The sequence below is a fragment of the Mercenaria mercenaria genome, unplaced genomic scaffold, assembly GCF_021730395.1.
Source record: "Mercenaria mercenaria strain notata unplaced genomic scaffold, MADL_Memer_1 contig_1844, whole genome shotgun sequence".
NCBI lineage: Eukaryota > Metazoa > Mollusca > Bivalvia > Venerida > Veneridae > Mercenaria > Mercenaria mercenaria.
In genome coordinates this window covers 508-16,774 of record NW_026459854.1, presented here as the reverse complement: position 1 = coordinate 16,774, position 16,267 = coordinate 508, and the positions used below count along the sequence as shown (strand labels likewise).

The window sequence follows — 16,267 nt, the reverse complement described above, 5'->3', positions numbered from 1 at the left end:
AGTACATTGTAATGAGAAAAGACGTAGCTCTTTAGGTCATTATTCAACTGTATGTGCATGCGTGCGTGTGCGTTTGTTAGGGCGTGCGTGCGTGCATGCGTACATATGTATGTATGTATGTATGTATTGTGTGTATGCGTTTGTATGTGCCTGCGCGTGTGAAAAAAAAAATTTACCGAGACTTTACCAAAGGTATCTATAAGCGTGCGTGCGTGCTTTTAGACCTGACATAAGATTTAACTCTGCAAATCCGTATATCTTTTTCCTTTTTTCCTGAAGAATAGTTTAGTGTTTCTACGACAGTTAAATGCTTTGAAGAATCATAACACCCTGCGAATAATCATAACATCACCAACCGAATCATAACACCAAATAAACTGCATCATTTTAACTTTTTGTTGGGATAAATTAAAATGTTTGTATATCATTAATCGAACGCGATGTGGATTGCACAGACCCGCTCAAATGTCATCCTCTGTGTAACTTCTTAAGTTTACAGGAAGCAAATAGTTGGCCACTGCACATAATATCTTAATATGTCTGTATTCGTTGTTCAAACGTGCTTCGAATAGTATTCGCTGATATTTCAATTGAAGTAATATTAGAAAAATACGTAAGAGTTGCTTATCTATTTCTACTTCTTATACTAGATCCATCATAACCGGACACTTCAGCAGCATATCCATACATAACCAATTGGTTTTGATTTTGGAGATTACCTGGCATGCAGACACATAAATAAATAATTCCCTTCTGCAAAGTTCCCGATTTAATAAAATGAAACATATAAAAACTGTCATTCCGAGGTAGATGCACTTATTTTGCGTAAATTGTTCAAAAAGTCTTAACTGGACATTTTCCTTTAATTATTTCCAAGACATTGCAATCGATCAGCAAGTAAACTTAAAAAGGTAACGATTCAATACAACGTTCGGTTGACATTTAAAGCAGATATCTTCGTCTAAGACTTTCAGACATGAACAGAACTTATTAAGATAGTTGGAAAATTCAACAATAAAATCCTTTGGAAGCATAGAACGAAACCAAGCAACATATAAGCAGACTCAGGTTTGATTGAGTATGTTCATGAGAGGTAATGAATCATGCAACACCCTTTACGTCCACAAGTATCTGCTAAAGTGAAATTCTCCTATAGTAAATATGAATGTACTCCATGATCCAAAAGAGCCAAAAATATAACGACACTGAGTTCAATTCAATTCAACCATTTAACCATTTAGGTCTTTATAGTAGTGTATTCTTTGAATGGATTTGGTTTATATCTAATGGGAAGTCGAGGAAAAGCCCTTGTCACGGAAATAGTTGATTATCTAGAAAGTGAATGATTACACGCTTTAAACAGTACATGAATTTACAAATGACATCTTTGTACTTAGACTTATTAGCATGTTCAACTTAAAATATTCGCAGCATGTTTTATAGTTATTTATTTTAGGTCGGCTGTGAAGCAAGTTCTACCACAGGCACCTGACCAGAAAGAAAATACCTCTGTACATGTTATACCCTACCCCTAGGTATTCTGTAAGAACCATGGTCATGAACGGGAAAGTGCACTTACCCATTTCAATCGTATATTTCTCACCTAAAACGCGCAGTTTGGTGAATTGGTATCCAGCATATTGAACAAGCGGTAATTTATCTTCCATCGTGTACCAGTCATCCGATGTAGAGGTCACAGCAGTGTGCACATGTTACGCGAAATGTAAACAAACACAAATAGAATGCAAAATATTCACAGTTGAATAATAAAAGAATAAAACTCGAAATGATGAATGAAATTCATCTTCATATGACTTTGAATTTGAAGTCATGCATTGGTATACATCTGAACTGTTTATTTAATTCATATTGCACATTTATGCTGCATATACACATTTTAGCGTACACGTGTAGTTAAACGACGACTGACATACATTTTCACATCAGCCAATCAGAATGGTTTGCTATCTAGACAGTTATTTTTTGTAACGTTGAAAAAAAATATAAACTACGCGTTATTTCTCTAAGATAAGAAATATTGATGAAATGTGACCGGTACACAATGGAAGAACTGCGCGTTTTCTGTATGAAATGCGCGATTGAAATGGGTTAATATATTTTTCCGGTCATGACCATGGTTCTTATAAAATAACTAGGGGTAGGGTATATAATGTACAGAAGCGTTTTCTTTCTGGTCTGATGCCAGTGAGTTCTACAACTTATTTATTCACTCTCGACACCTCATTCCTGATTGAAATCATCGCAGATGTGGCCTGTTAGCCTTGATAAGCGTTTGTAATTTTGTTTTTCTCTTCGCGTAGAGTTAGTATCATTTTAGGCCCGCCCGCTTAGCTCAATAGGGAAAGGGCAGATCTGCGAATCTCGAGGTCGTGAGTTCGATCCTAGGGCGAGGTGGATGTTCTCCGTGACGATTTGATAAAAGACATTGGGTCTGAAATCATACGTCCTCCACCTCTGATTCATGTGGGGAAGTTGGCAGTTACTTGCGGAGAACAGATTTGTACTGGTACAGAATCCAGGAACACTGGTTAGGTTAACTGCCCGCCGATACATAACTGAAATACTGTTGAAAAATGGCGTTTAAACCCAAAAACTAAAAAACAAAAAAGTATCATTTTAGGGAATATACAACGGCTATTTCAAAGACCACTTGCAGTAAAAACAATTTTTCAAGTTAAAGCTGACATACTAGTATTGCACGTTATCTAGTAACCGTCGTTTTGGAATTGTAAAATTCTAACATTTATTTCCGACATATACCTATAAGCTTCAATTTACATAGTAACAGTCAAACGACTTGAAAATATGAAATTAGAATTCGTATATAATTTAATGTGTGAAGTTAAATATTACTCAGGGATGCAAATAAATTTAACCAATTAATTGACAATTTTATGTTCTTAAAAATCTTTTTATTGAAAGTAAACACACACATAGCCAAAGATCTAATGTATACAATGCTCTTTAAAATATTGAATGACCTAAGTAGATAACATTTTTTTCTTTGTTTCTTTTTTATTCAATCAAAAACATGTAGGAATGACGTATAATAAAGATAATTAAAGTCTTCTTTAACATTCTTATCTGGATGAAACGAAACATTTTGTTTACACAGGAACAAAGACATTGACAGGGTTTAATATAAGAAAATAAACAGAGATATCTCACTGGCGATAAAATAATTTCACTATTTTTATTGAATCTTTGCTCCGTGTGTGGTAGGTAAAATGGCATTCTAAAATAACTTGATAACTCCATTGCTTAATAAAGACTTTCTGTATAACTCGAAACTGTGAGAAATAATGAAATAAAATCTATAACGTTTCTGTTCGTTCTTATTATGTGTTGTCTGACCTACATATAACATAAAGATCAAAGCAAATGCCCTATATTACATAAACGTACAGTACAAAAATGCTTTATTCGAATCTCAACAGAAATATTAGGAGTTGAGGTTATATTACGAGCAGGTATACATTATAGTAATATTTACTTCAACTTATTCGGCGACGCCGTCTAAATTCGTTTTCGTTACCTATGCCACGTGACTTCAGTTTGCAAATCAAACTACTTGATAACGCATTATAGATAATTTATCAAACAATGGAAGATTTATGCAACACTCCTCCTGATTGGACGAGAGTGTCAATTTCTTTCACTCTGTTGATTGTGCTACGCTGAGTGAAATGTAGACAAAGTGTTTATCCTAAACGACGCTGTTCACAGTTTTAAAGCTAACTTTGGCTCAGTATATTTAGCAAGAATATTGATATATCTCAAAATGATAAGTAAGTTTAATGAATATGATAAAAACCTGTTCAAATACCAACATATATCAAATTAAAGAAAGAGCTGAATACGGTCTGCGTATCACATGAATAAGGGTTCTTTCCTTATTACAATTCGCCGACCATCATTTTTAAAGATATTTCTTGTTTTTCAAATGTTATGCGGTTCGCTAATTGTATCCGTTGCACCCTCATATATTCGTGAGGATATTTCCTGTCTTTATCCGTTACTGTGATGATCGGACAAACGTAACCGAAGAGAGAAAACAAATCGTTAGCTCATGCAGGTGGTGATCCTTACTGCATACAGGCACTTAGCTGTGCAATAATGACACCCGAATTTCTGCAGTGAATTTGTTTTCCGTAATTGATCAAAAGGATTTAAAATTACCAAGACAACACATTCTTTACTAGTTTCGGCTTTTATGTCTTCGTCAGAAAAAAAACGTACAATACAAACGACGTCACGTCCGTTTGGACGCGAACATCAACGTGACAAAAAGCGCAAATATAGAATATATTTGTATTAATGTACATATAGATATTGATCATAATGATACGGCGGGTATTTATGAAAAATAATTGACAAAGTCCGTAATTGACAAAGAGTTGATAAGAAGAGATGTTTACTTGAATCCCATTCAACAACGAAATGCATAATCCAACAACCATTTAATATGAGCTTGACATCTTATACGAAATTTTCAATATGTTCTACAGGAACATGTAAGAAAAATTTGATTTAAGGTGTTTAAGACAAAACTTGTGCTAAATCACTTATCCGGGATATAGTAATTTATGTATACTATTTGTTTATTATAGCTCGCACCACCACAAGACGAAAGCAGGCTGCACAGAGCAGACGGACACAGGAATTTCTGAAAAGCAGTTAAATGCGCCTAAGTTCAAGTTCTAGGGTTCCGTTTCGACATCTTATCTTTACAGTCAAACTTCGTTCATTCGATAATTAGTTCACCATTCTTCACTCGAACTCATTGTCAGGTCCCGGCAAAATATCTATATAATGTATACTTTTCGATGGCTCGAACTACCGATAACTCGAACAAATTTTGTTTGTCCCGTCGAGTTAGAGCGAACGAAGATCTACTGTATATCATTCAACGTATGTCCGATTATTCTCACATACCAGACGTCAACCACGATTCCCGTTTATTGTTAAAATAAAAATTTTGAGATAATTCAAATGAAGTATTCCTTTTATTTAGTCGTTTTCGTTTCGAATTCTAAAATCTGTAAATTCATAAATGTATGTAGATATATTCTTATTCATGTATTTCGAGGTAAATAAGAACAATCTATCTCTTTCAATCACTGTGTTGAATTCGTCAGAAAAAAATATTATATCATTTATAACATATAAATATATCAATAAAGTTATGTTATAAATGCACTGATGAATCAACGTGCATACATTCTGGAACAGTTTTGAGTATTTGAAAGAAATGATCTGTTTACGCAAATTTAGAAAATAGTCAATAACGCAATTCCATTAAAATCATCAGTTACAATTTTCAGTGTACTAATGAAATATTATTTACAAGAATTTAGCGTATTTTCATGACCTGCTTGATATTTTTAAACTACAATTAATATGCCATAACCAAAATCTTACGTCGTGGTTATGACTCCAAAATAGCCAACGTTGGTACAACGTCAGGTATTGGCTGTCTGTGTTTTATATGTTCTGTCTCATCAAGTAACCATTTAGAATTTATTTATATTGTGCTTAATTATATTATGTATTCAGACGTTATTTGCTTTCAGTTAGACGTGTAAAGGTAGTTTCAAAGCCAAGCAAAATAAGGGTTTTGATCATAGTGTACATATTCGAATAGAAAAACACTTAAGCTCCGTATATACGTCAAATGCAACCGCTTTATGTGTAAGAGGTTCCGTATAGTTTGTTTCAGTTTGTTACTGAACAAGTCCTTTCTGTTTGAGGTATCTGTATTGTTCTGGTATTTCCATCAAAGCATGTAATGCAAATGAAGCCTCTGGATTTGCAGCGTCTTTCATCACTTCATGGAAGTTTACAAACTGGAAATTATCAAACTGTCTCTCTTTTAGACCATCATCAAACGTCTTCATGGATCCCCACGGTCCGTCGCCTACCCCTACAACAATTATGGAAAGCGGGTAGTGTGAAGCTTCTATTAGAGCAGTTTTCGTAGGCGTATCATACGCGAGTTGGCCGTCTGCAACAATAACTAGAATGTGATACTGAAAAAACATAAAATTGAAAATACAGGTTTTGTGTTCTTTTCTTAATGTGAAACATTGGACCAGGTTAGCTCAAATACGCATACGCCAAAAGAGTCTGGTTAATGTAGAAACTAGATATAGTTCGACTCGTAAAAGTGTTGTTTTTTTCTACAAACGGTAATTTAAATGTATCGATTTACTTTATCTATACAATATAGACGGAATTAAAGTAAGTTCACACCTAAATACACAGGACAATAAAAATGCATATTTATGTATACTTTCAAACGATTGTGTTACATTTACATTCGCTCTGCTGTGTCAGACAATAGGCCGTAGATTAACAATTTGTCCTTCGAGTATTATTGCGTTTATAAAACATTGCTTTGTGAAAGGCAATATACTTTTTATAGCTCTCACGTACAAACTCAGTCAAACTGTGTCAGACTGCTTTAATTTTATTTAATTCTTATTCTCTATTCTTACTACTTGGATAAAAATGGGTATTTATTTGATAATCATACATAAGAACGCAGCCAAGAAAAATAGAAGCAGCCGCCTCTGTTTCATTGAATCTCTTTCTGAGAGCTTATGAATTATTAAACACGTTTATTATCTTATGACTTACCTCTTGTGGATCTGATTCAACTTGGATAACTTACTAGAAGATATTTGATTTTGATTTTTAAAAGGGTATGTTACAAATGCCCACAAGTATATATATAGATACATAATAGATATACCTCATTTGTTTCTTTAACTATCTCAATAGCTGTAAATATCAATGGGGCAAAGTCGGTTGGTTCTCCAAGTTTTATTGTTGGTGTCACTTTGTTGTATGCATCTAGCACATCACTGAAACATTCGCACTTTTCCTGAAATAAAATAGCTAAATGCATTTTGGGTGGAATATTGTAATATCTAATTACAAATGTCATTGATGCTAGCTGAGGCGTTGAAAGTTAGTACACAAGCTAAAGAGAACTTGCACCTTCAATTACTGTTATTCAATTCATAGTGGCAGTCCATGTCTTGATTTCTTTCCCTTTCAGTAATGACCGAACTCTCTATAACCTACAAATTAATATGTAACGATATATACCTTGCTGCATAATTACGTTTGTATAATATTTGTCTGCAAATTTACATTATCTAAAAAAATCCTTTAAACAATTTACAGTTACTTTTAGCTTACCCCAGGTTTGAGTTCAAAAACAGTTTTGTCTTTACACTTAGAATCACCAAACCCATATGCAGGGAATACGCCATTTACATTCAAAGGCGCCAGTGTTTCACCAAGGATGCAAATTACCTGAAATAATCAATCTTTGAATTACACATTATAGTGCCACTATATTGGTTAATATGTGTTCAAAGTTAGTCTGGCTACCGACTAAATAATCTTTTTATTTTTCTAATCATTGTCTTATATATTCTGACCGAACAGTTTTGGCTCTGTTTATCTAGTCTGGTAAAATCTGGTCAGGGCTTGTGACCGATATTTCATGATAAACCGTTAGCTGATCGATCTCAAGTATGACACGCTGCAATAAATTTCACCGGTGGAGAAATCTTATAAGCATTTAGTTAACAGGAGGTCATCAGATGCCTGAGCTGAGATTCAGTTTCATGTTTAAAATTCTAGTCTGGCTAGTAACTATAAAAAGCAGAAAGGTCTGTTTTACTCTTAATCTGTAAGTACAGTCATATAATTAATATAATACTTAAATGAAAGGATATCAAATAGTCTTCTGATCAGTGTAATTAATATATATATAAGGTATGTAAAAGTACATATATGTTGTCATGAAAATTAGTAAGTCATATCTAAAAGTGTATTACAGCAAGTAAATAACATCATAGAGGAAATCATAATTAAGATAACAAAATTTTCATGAAGAACATTAGTTTTACCTTTCAAATCTGGATATTTGAGGTAATTATATTCACTACTTCAAAAACTACAATGCTTTTTTATAAGTCAACGAAGGCATTTTTACACGTTTTATCACTTACTAAACATCATACATTTGAATATGTAGGAACAGTTTGAAATAGTTTTACAGAAAAAAAACTTGACCGTATATTTTTGGTTAAATCACAGTCTTTTTATCCGGTTGTACAGTTCTGTATATTCACGATACACGTATGCTTTGAAATTTCTGCTGCCATGAAGACACAAATGATATTTATTGGTAAAATATGGACGAATTTGTTTTGCCTTGGATAACTGTGTTACAATATACGTGAACGTAAGAAAAACAATGATTTTACAGTATTTTAACAACTTATTATGCATTAATTATATTATGTCACTCATACAGGTTTTCTCATAGAACGGCCCATATATAATAGTAAATATATTGTTATTGAGATACAGTAGGACACAGGAAAGCATGAATATTTTAACAATCGACGAAGCTATAAAAAAAGAATTTATGTCTTAAAATATAAAAATATAAGTGTAATTAGGTCATACCTTGTATCTATTGTACATACAAAGTAAGTAGCAACAGTCTGAGTTTTGAAATAACACCATTTGTTTATAGATTCTTTACAAACATTTATGCTATTATATATCTCCTTCAGTTGCTCTTATACAATATGATGTAGAGAGTTTTATTTAAAGGTCACACAAGCTGTTAATTTGCAATAAACATAGACATTAGGCGGGATGACATCATTATATTTGCTAGCCCAGAGTGGCTTTTTGGACAAAGCAGGACTTTTGCGTCAAAGCTGTCAAAAACTGACAAACTGAAGGCCTCTGGGGATATTCAGTCATGATTCTCTCTAAAATTATCTTGTTTAAAAGTAAGTTGTAACCAACATAATCTATATTTATTTATTTTTAATCACAAGAAGAAGATACTCAGGTATTTTTAAGAACAAGATGCATGATTTGATTTTTCTATTTTACTTATTTAATATAAATAGTTATTAAACAAACTCATGTGATTATATCTGCTACTTGGCAATGTAACTGTATCATAAGTCAAGAGATATGTAAGATACTATAAAAAAAGTATTAAAGTAGCAATTCAGTTTCACAAAATTTATGCAGTCAGATGTGCAAAATAATAAATAAATGCCCACAGTATAAACTTCACATGTCTAGAGCTTGTCTCCTAATTATCATGCCTGTTTAAAATATATGGAAAATACTGACAGACAGTCTTAGCATTTACTTATTTAGCAATGAACTATTGCACTATTCTGTAGAATTTTACATCTGTATTATAACACTTTTTTCCTGTTACATATTCTTAAATAAATTTTCATAAAAATATATGGGAAAGGTATTTGATTTGTATGCAGACAACCTCATTCATCCACTACATATTTTTACATGTATCTAGTAAGTATCCTTTGTAGCGCAACATGTTTTCTCGAAGGAATAAAGTGCTCACTGATCTACAGATCAAAGTTTATAACAGCAGGGGCTATTTATCACATATGTGACTGGCAACAAATATCACAAGAATCACAAGTCCACGTAAAAAGATCACTATCTACCTAATGAAAGGTTGATCTCCTGTATTTAGGAGATGCTGAAACCAATCTTTCACAAACCAAATGTTTTGAGAACAAAAGGGACATAATTATACAAAATTTGAAAAGCCTGAGAATTATCTCCTGTGAACAAAACACAGGGTCTGAACACAGACTAGTTCAAAGTATGCAAAAAGTTCCCCTGCGATTATAGTTAAGCAGTTTGGATGCCATTGCTATTGTTTACGCACAACATTACGTCATTTATAGTAAACGTTTTATATGGGACGCTTGAGTTTTACTCCGTTCTTCTGACCCAGCATAAGTCGTAAGTGAGAAATTAGGTCGTTTAAGTCTTTATGAGAATTTGATTCAAACGATTTAAATTAAAGAGAAGCAAAATCCTGAATATTGCTGAACCTTGGTATTTTAGGTATGAAAGACATAGCTTTATTGAAGAATAATAGTGGCCCAAACATACTTAAAATACACATCATTCTATACCAAATAAACAATGATAAAAACTATAAAAAATAACGCTAGTCATTTTTGAAGTGAAACTGACCCTACCAAAAATTGTATAGACAAACAAAATTCAAATATGCTTCTCAAAAATTAGTAAAGGAAAAGGTCATCTAGTTCCACTGGTCTTACGTGCGACGATCGTGGTAAAAGTCTCCCCATATTTGGACTCGGTGATTTTTTAAGTAAATCTATCTAATTCAAAATTGCTAGGCGTCGTAGGGGTCGTGAAAGGTTGCACATTTCATTACCTGTTATGAACAGACTAAACCAATTCGAGTCTGCAATCAGTTTGCTACGATATGCTTTACGCTCGCAAAGGATTTTCTTACAGATGTTTTCATGAGTAAGCATGATCAATCTGTATATTTCCTTCTACGATACTGAACACTGTACATGTTTAATGATTAAATTCTATGAGAGCTGCAATATTTGACGCTATGCTTTATTACTGATAACAATCATGCTTTTGCGAAAAATATCTAGACGTTTTTCATTTACCTGTTGGTATGGATTTAGAAAGTCATTCGAAATCGAGTGTAAATTCTTTCCTTGAAATGTCTTGTAGCCCTGTACCGTATTGCTGATGGTATAGTCGATGCCTGAAAAGGTGCATACACATTGATTATAACTATATTACTAGATCCACGTTCACGTAATTATACGGTTTAGTTATTTAGAAGTTTTATATTCTTGTCTTCATCATACAAAACGATCAACAACATATTAAGAATCATTAACTAACTGAAGAGTTGTACTATTTTGTAAAAGATCGTCTGGTTTTCAATTGCACGTAATTTCGAACAGTTTTCAATTTGTGCAATTTCTGTTCTAAAAGTTGTGTACTTCTTATAATAACTTAGCTCATCACTGAGTAACAAACTATTTTTACTGTTTCCAGGTGATTTTCAAGCGATTTTCTGCGCGCAGCAGAATGATGGTACTGTTTGTAAAGCTAAAAACCTGTACTTATTGCTGGTTTCCGTGTTTAGACTTGTTCGAAATTTAATTTCAAAATATCTTCACTTAAATAGCCCTTTTCTAGCATTTTAAATTTTGTAAATCGGACATATGACAGAAAATGTACTTTGTCTGCATTTCGCTACTTAACGGAATTATTTTTAATAATATGTAATTGCATGTGAAATTAACTTAATGTTTTCCCCAAATTATTAAAGCATGTACGAAGTAAGATATGTTATTTAAATGTAAATTATTACTTTGTATTCGGTTTTTGTATATACTTACAGAAAATGATTTACCTTTTGTGATAGGAAACAATTGTAAATGAAAATTAAGTTGATTTGCTATGACGACTTGATATTTCGTCTTACAGTCTTCTGCGAAATACTTAATATAACATCCGAGACTCCTTTAAGCTTAAGTTCTTTCACGTAATTGAATTCAACCATGTTAAAAGGAAAAATAAAATTGATTCTCTATCAGTATAATTGTTTGAAAGATTTCAAGAAAAAAGTTTTATAGTTAAATGTGCATTTTAAAGATATTGTTATGCTGAAAATTGCTCAATACAAAAATTTTAAAACTCCCGTGTAAGTATCCCAGAAAGGTAAATTTTCCAAGTGTTTAAATTTGAACACATCTCATACAAAGATGCATGATTAGCAATATATTAGTTAAAATAAATTAGTGTGAACTAATTCGTAAAGTACAATATACACAAACAAATAAAGGATTACCAGACAGTACCTATTCTGCATCGCAGAACGCAAACCGTCCTATCAAAATGAAAATGCTGGTACATGTACTAGTATACTCACTTCATTCATTACTTCAATGTATGATAACAATGTGCGGGAAACATAATACTTAGTAATGATTTTGTATCACGACACGAAATATTTCATGTACCTAAGCGCTCGCACATTAACACATTATACAAACCACTAGATCATTGCAATGCTAGAAAATAGAAAAATAGCTTGTATGTTGCTGACACAGAAAATTGAGAGCCCCAACATATATCTAGAAATAGATTTAATAATATACTGAAATTTTGCGCTTACGAGTTGATATGTCCGGATAAAAATCATAATTGCTAAGAGCAAAAACGCTATAATATGCCTCTGAACATGTAATATCCTACCAAAACATATAAAGATACTTAGTACTGTCATATCTAAAGCGACTGAAGTGTTATAATGTAATATAGTATTCAAAAAATTGAGATTTGAAACGACATTGTTTACGCATATTTTATCTATGCATTACAGCCATCACATATATGTCATATGTACCAGAAGCCTACAAGAGAAATATATAGACTATAGGCCTATAGAAATGACAGCTCTAAAAAATTACAAAGTATCAATATGTAATAGTTACTGTTCAAGGAATAGGTCTGCATTGTGTTTAAAGACCTGTGAGGGATTTGTGAACCGAGCGAGCGTAGCGAGCGAGGTTTTCAAATCTCCTCACAGGTCGATAAACATAATGCAGACCTATTCCGAGAATAATAAAATAACGTACCTACATGTTTCTTTGTTTTACACAGTCCAGATTGGTTTCGGATTTGAAGAACGTTTGTAACGTGTATGTATGATAGAAACAAATAGTTAGCAGAAAGAACAAGACAATATATGTCACAATTTATTTCATACTATTAATATAACAAAATGCTCAACTTGCTACGAACCTGAAAATATATTTGTCAGCAATTAGGACATGACATTTTGCATCGCATGAAGAATCCATGCATATCTGATATCATCAATGTGTGTCTAGTCAATTAGTCAGAATTTGACACGAATGGTATTTTATGGGATTTTATGCCCCGGTATGGGAGGCATAAAGTGATTGTCCTGTCCGTCCGTCCGCCCGTTCGTTCGTTCGTTCGTCCGTCCGTACGAGGTTATCCAAATGGGACCGTTTTGTCTAGCATCAATACCACTAACTAGAATGACTTTATACTAATGCAGATGTAACCTGTGACCATTCCTCATCTTCAGACATCACCTGACATCAGTTTGATCTTGACCTTGAACTTGACCTCGTTTTGGACTTAGGTTGCTTTGTTTCGACAAGGATGACAACGGGGCATCAAGCGTTTATTGAACGCAGCTCCTTGTTTATTTTTTGTTTATTTTTTTTTTAAAACAACGTTTATTTAGCTGTTAAATTCAATTTTAATTTGACGTATAAAAAAGTATTGATATAGATTTATCATTATATTATCACAAGAAATGCGTATCATAATATACCATGATTTGACACAATGAAATGTGCTAAGACCTGCGCGCACACCATCGAGAAGATATAAAAATCTTCAGTTTTCTTGACAATGAAAGTAATGAGTACAACCAATTAAGAGGTTTGTAGTTAGAGGCCTCTGTTTTGAATAAACATTATAAAGTTTAATGTCGGTTCTCCATACCTGATTCACGTGAAGAAGTTGTCATATACTTGTGGATGTCAAGTATAGAATCAATTAAACCTTGTACAGTGCAAAATATCTAATAATATTTAAAGGCATAAAAATGTCAACTGTTAGTTCGATATGAATTAACGACATTCAGCAAATTTAGAACATGTTTCAGAAAACAAATGTACTTTAACCAGTTTCCCACCAATTACCACTACCTAAACTGTCAGTCTTATTTCAGACACGCTTGGAATGCATCACGATAATTTAACTGGGTTATTTTCAAAAATACAACTTCGTTACTTATGTTTCATGTTAATTGTATAGAAAATCGTCACCATTTTCATTAGCAGACTATTAATTAACTTGGAGGAAATTTGTGTAGTTTGTATTTTTTGCAATCATATCATTGTCAATATTTTCCTTTGTAAAATAGACTGTCCTGTTTCATGAAGCAATCTCCACTCTGACGGAAGAGTATGCCCGTATTAGCTTTCAGACAAATATCAAGACCTGCTTAGAATTGAATATTAAAACTTTACAGTAAAGTCATGTTTAGATCAATTTTCAAGATATGTAAAACTGGTCGGAATTTTTTCACTTATAACGTACTTTTTTGAAACAATTAATGCTATATTTATGGAGTCAATCACGTGTTCACCTAAAATGTCATGCACGGACTTCTCATGATTCTACTGCATTGTTTCGGTCGCTTACGCATAACATTAAATTTAATCTCTGACAAATGCGTGTGTCAACAATTTGGCTCAGTGGTTATAGCATTGGACTAGCGTCAGAGCGAATCAGGTACGATTCCCGCTACTGGCACTTGAGACTTTTGTATAGACATTAGAAATATGACAGGTCTGGAAATTCTTATAGACCTCATAAGCGGTCTATAAGGCGTTTATTGACCTCTCGGAACAAAGAAGCCGGTAGGTAACGTTCTTTATAACTTGTATAAAAGTTACCACCTTCAAGAAACAAGGGAGACTGCTTAGTTGTACATAGTTTCATTTTAAAAATACAGTTTAGATGTTTATAATTGGCTTAGAGCGTGGCAGTTTCTGATTTCATAATGGAGCGCATTCTACATCTTGGGACCACCAACCGAGAATGGCCTATCATATATTGCTGTCTGATCTAGGAATGTTGATATAATAAAATATGATAGAACTAAGGCTTCTTTTATTAGAATATGAAACATATGTGATAATATGAGATAAAGTCTTATGTATTGCGGTGTCATTTTATAAAATAATTTATAAGTTAGTATAAAAGTGTGATAGGTCATTCGTTTAATGATAGATAGTCACCATTGGTCTCTGACCAGGTTGTCATGGTCTTAGCTTTATGGCTTATTCTAGAAGCATGTTTTTTAAGCTTACACTTAGACAATCTGTGTTGCTTGGTTGCGTTCTATGTTTCAAGGATCTTTACATTAATTTTATAATATGATGGAAGTTAAGTGTTTCAATGAAACTTTCATGATAAACAAGTTTCAAAGGTCTTTCTTAAGTCAATGAGTAAAGCACAAAGATTTAAGTCAATAACCGGATAAGCAAAGTACACCCTGAAATAAACCAGTCAGGTACTCACAGTTTTGATCTTTTTTAATACTCCATTGAAGCATAAAATAGTTCAAGTTCTATTGTTATTGGTTTACCATCAAAGACGAGATACAAGAAAGATAATTGTGAAACAAATATCATTTAAATCTTTGTAAAATGCATGAAAAATAACAAATGTATTTTTGTTTAAAGTGACTTATCTCCGGATTAACAAAATATGATTTTTTCCAAAGTTATGAACAATTTCTGTATATGTTCAAATAGTATGTTTTTGTTACATAAAATTCCACTTAACAAATTAATTTCACTTTTTACACTTCATAGTTAAAATGAAAACATAAATGGACACGACAGATTCTTATAAATCAAAATTGAAACGTATATTGTAGCCTTATTGGATGCCTTTCCGGCTTCAGATTTTGCATTTAGCCTAGCAACATTCAGTGTTAACCGTCAATAGCACGAACGTTGGGCCGGCAGTTTATATAAGAAGTTATGCAATAATTGATCTTGTTGTGTAATTTCAACAATTTTCAACAGATATACAGCGATGAAAAATTAATATAATTTATTATTTTCTGTATTCAGTTCCTTTGTTCCCTATCAGATATTATCCACAAGTAATTGGTAATTTTCTCCTCAGCATCCGATTTGCACGCTATAGCCATAATGCTTTAGTGTGGGCATGCTCAGTCTACTAAAAATAAGGAAGTTGAATTCATTTCAATGTTACTCTAATGGAAGAAAACAAATACAAACCAAATATCAGGCTGCATGTTTCAAGACCTTGCATTTTTATTGCTTCTCTCACATCCGCAATATCTTTATAATCATCAAGTATTACATTGGCATGGGTGTTATCTTCGGTAGCAAAAAATGTGTTGCTTCTTTGCCGTCCATCCAGGAGCACATATCCAGACTCGGAGTCACTCATGATTTTGTATAAAAATTCCAAATGAATTTTTCTATAAAAAGTTAAGATAACAAAAACAATATTTATTTCAATAAGAAGCCTTTACAACGGCTATCGCATGAATAAAACTATCGTTGAGGACACGCACAATATCAAGTCCTTACTCAGATTTAAGAGAACAATGTAAAGTTTATTACATGTGTTATCTATTATGTTCGTTTCGAGTGATGCAGGTTAACATGTCTAAACAAATATCTAATACGTGCCGGGATAATATTAAACATGGTAAAAAAGAATGGTGTAACAGCCGAGATGGCGGGTTTGGTTATAAATTTGTTTGAAGATTAAACAAGGG

The 16,267-nt window shown here is 32.9% G+C and overlaps 1 protein-coding gene across 1 annotated transcript; it reads right to left on the bottom strand.

Moving 5' to 3' along the window:
- Positions 1–2,968: 2,968 nt before the first annotated feature.
- On the bottom strand, positions 2,969–16,064 carry LOC128551931 (copine family protein 1-like). The gene is made up of 5 exons (XM_053532889.1): positions 15,759–16,064; positions 10,548–10,648; positions 7,228–7,344; positions 6,776–6,907; positions 2,969–6,050 (listed from the first exon to the last, which is right to left on the bottom strand). The coding sequence occupies exons 1-5, from the start codon at positions 15,931–15,933 to the stop codon at positions 5,745–5,747; spliced, it is 831 nt and encodes a 276-aa protein (XP_053388864.1). The 5' UTR covers positions 15,934–16,064; the 3' UTR covers positions 2,969–5,744.
- Between the last annotated feature and the right edge of the window lie 203 nt (positions 16,065–16,267).

Coding starts and splice junctions, on each gene's coding strand:
- LOC128551931 (XM_053532889.1), bottom strand. CDS start 15,933: ATGAGTGACTCCGAGTCTGGATATGTGCTCCTGGATGGACGGCAAAGA. Junction 7,345..10,547: donor TTCTAAATCCATACCAACAG/GTAAATGAAAAA, acceptor TGATTATTTCAG/GTAATTTGCATCCTTGGTGA. Junction 6,051..6,775: donor TAGTTAAAGAAACAAATGAG/GTATATCTATTA, acceptor ATGTTTTTTCAG/TATCACATTCTAGTTATTGT.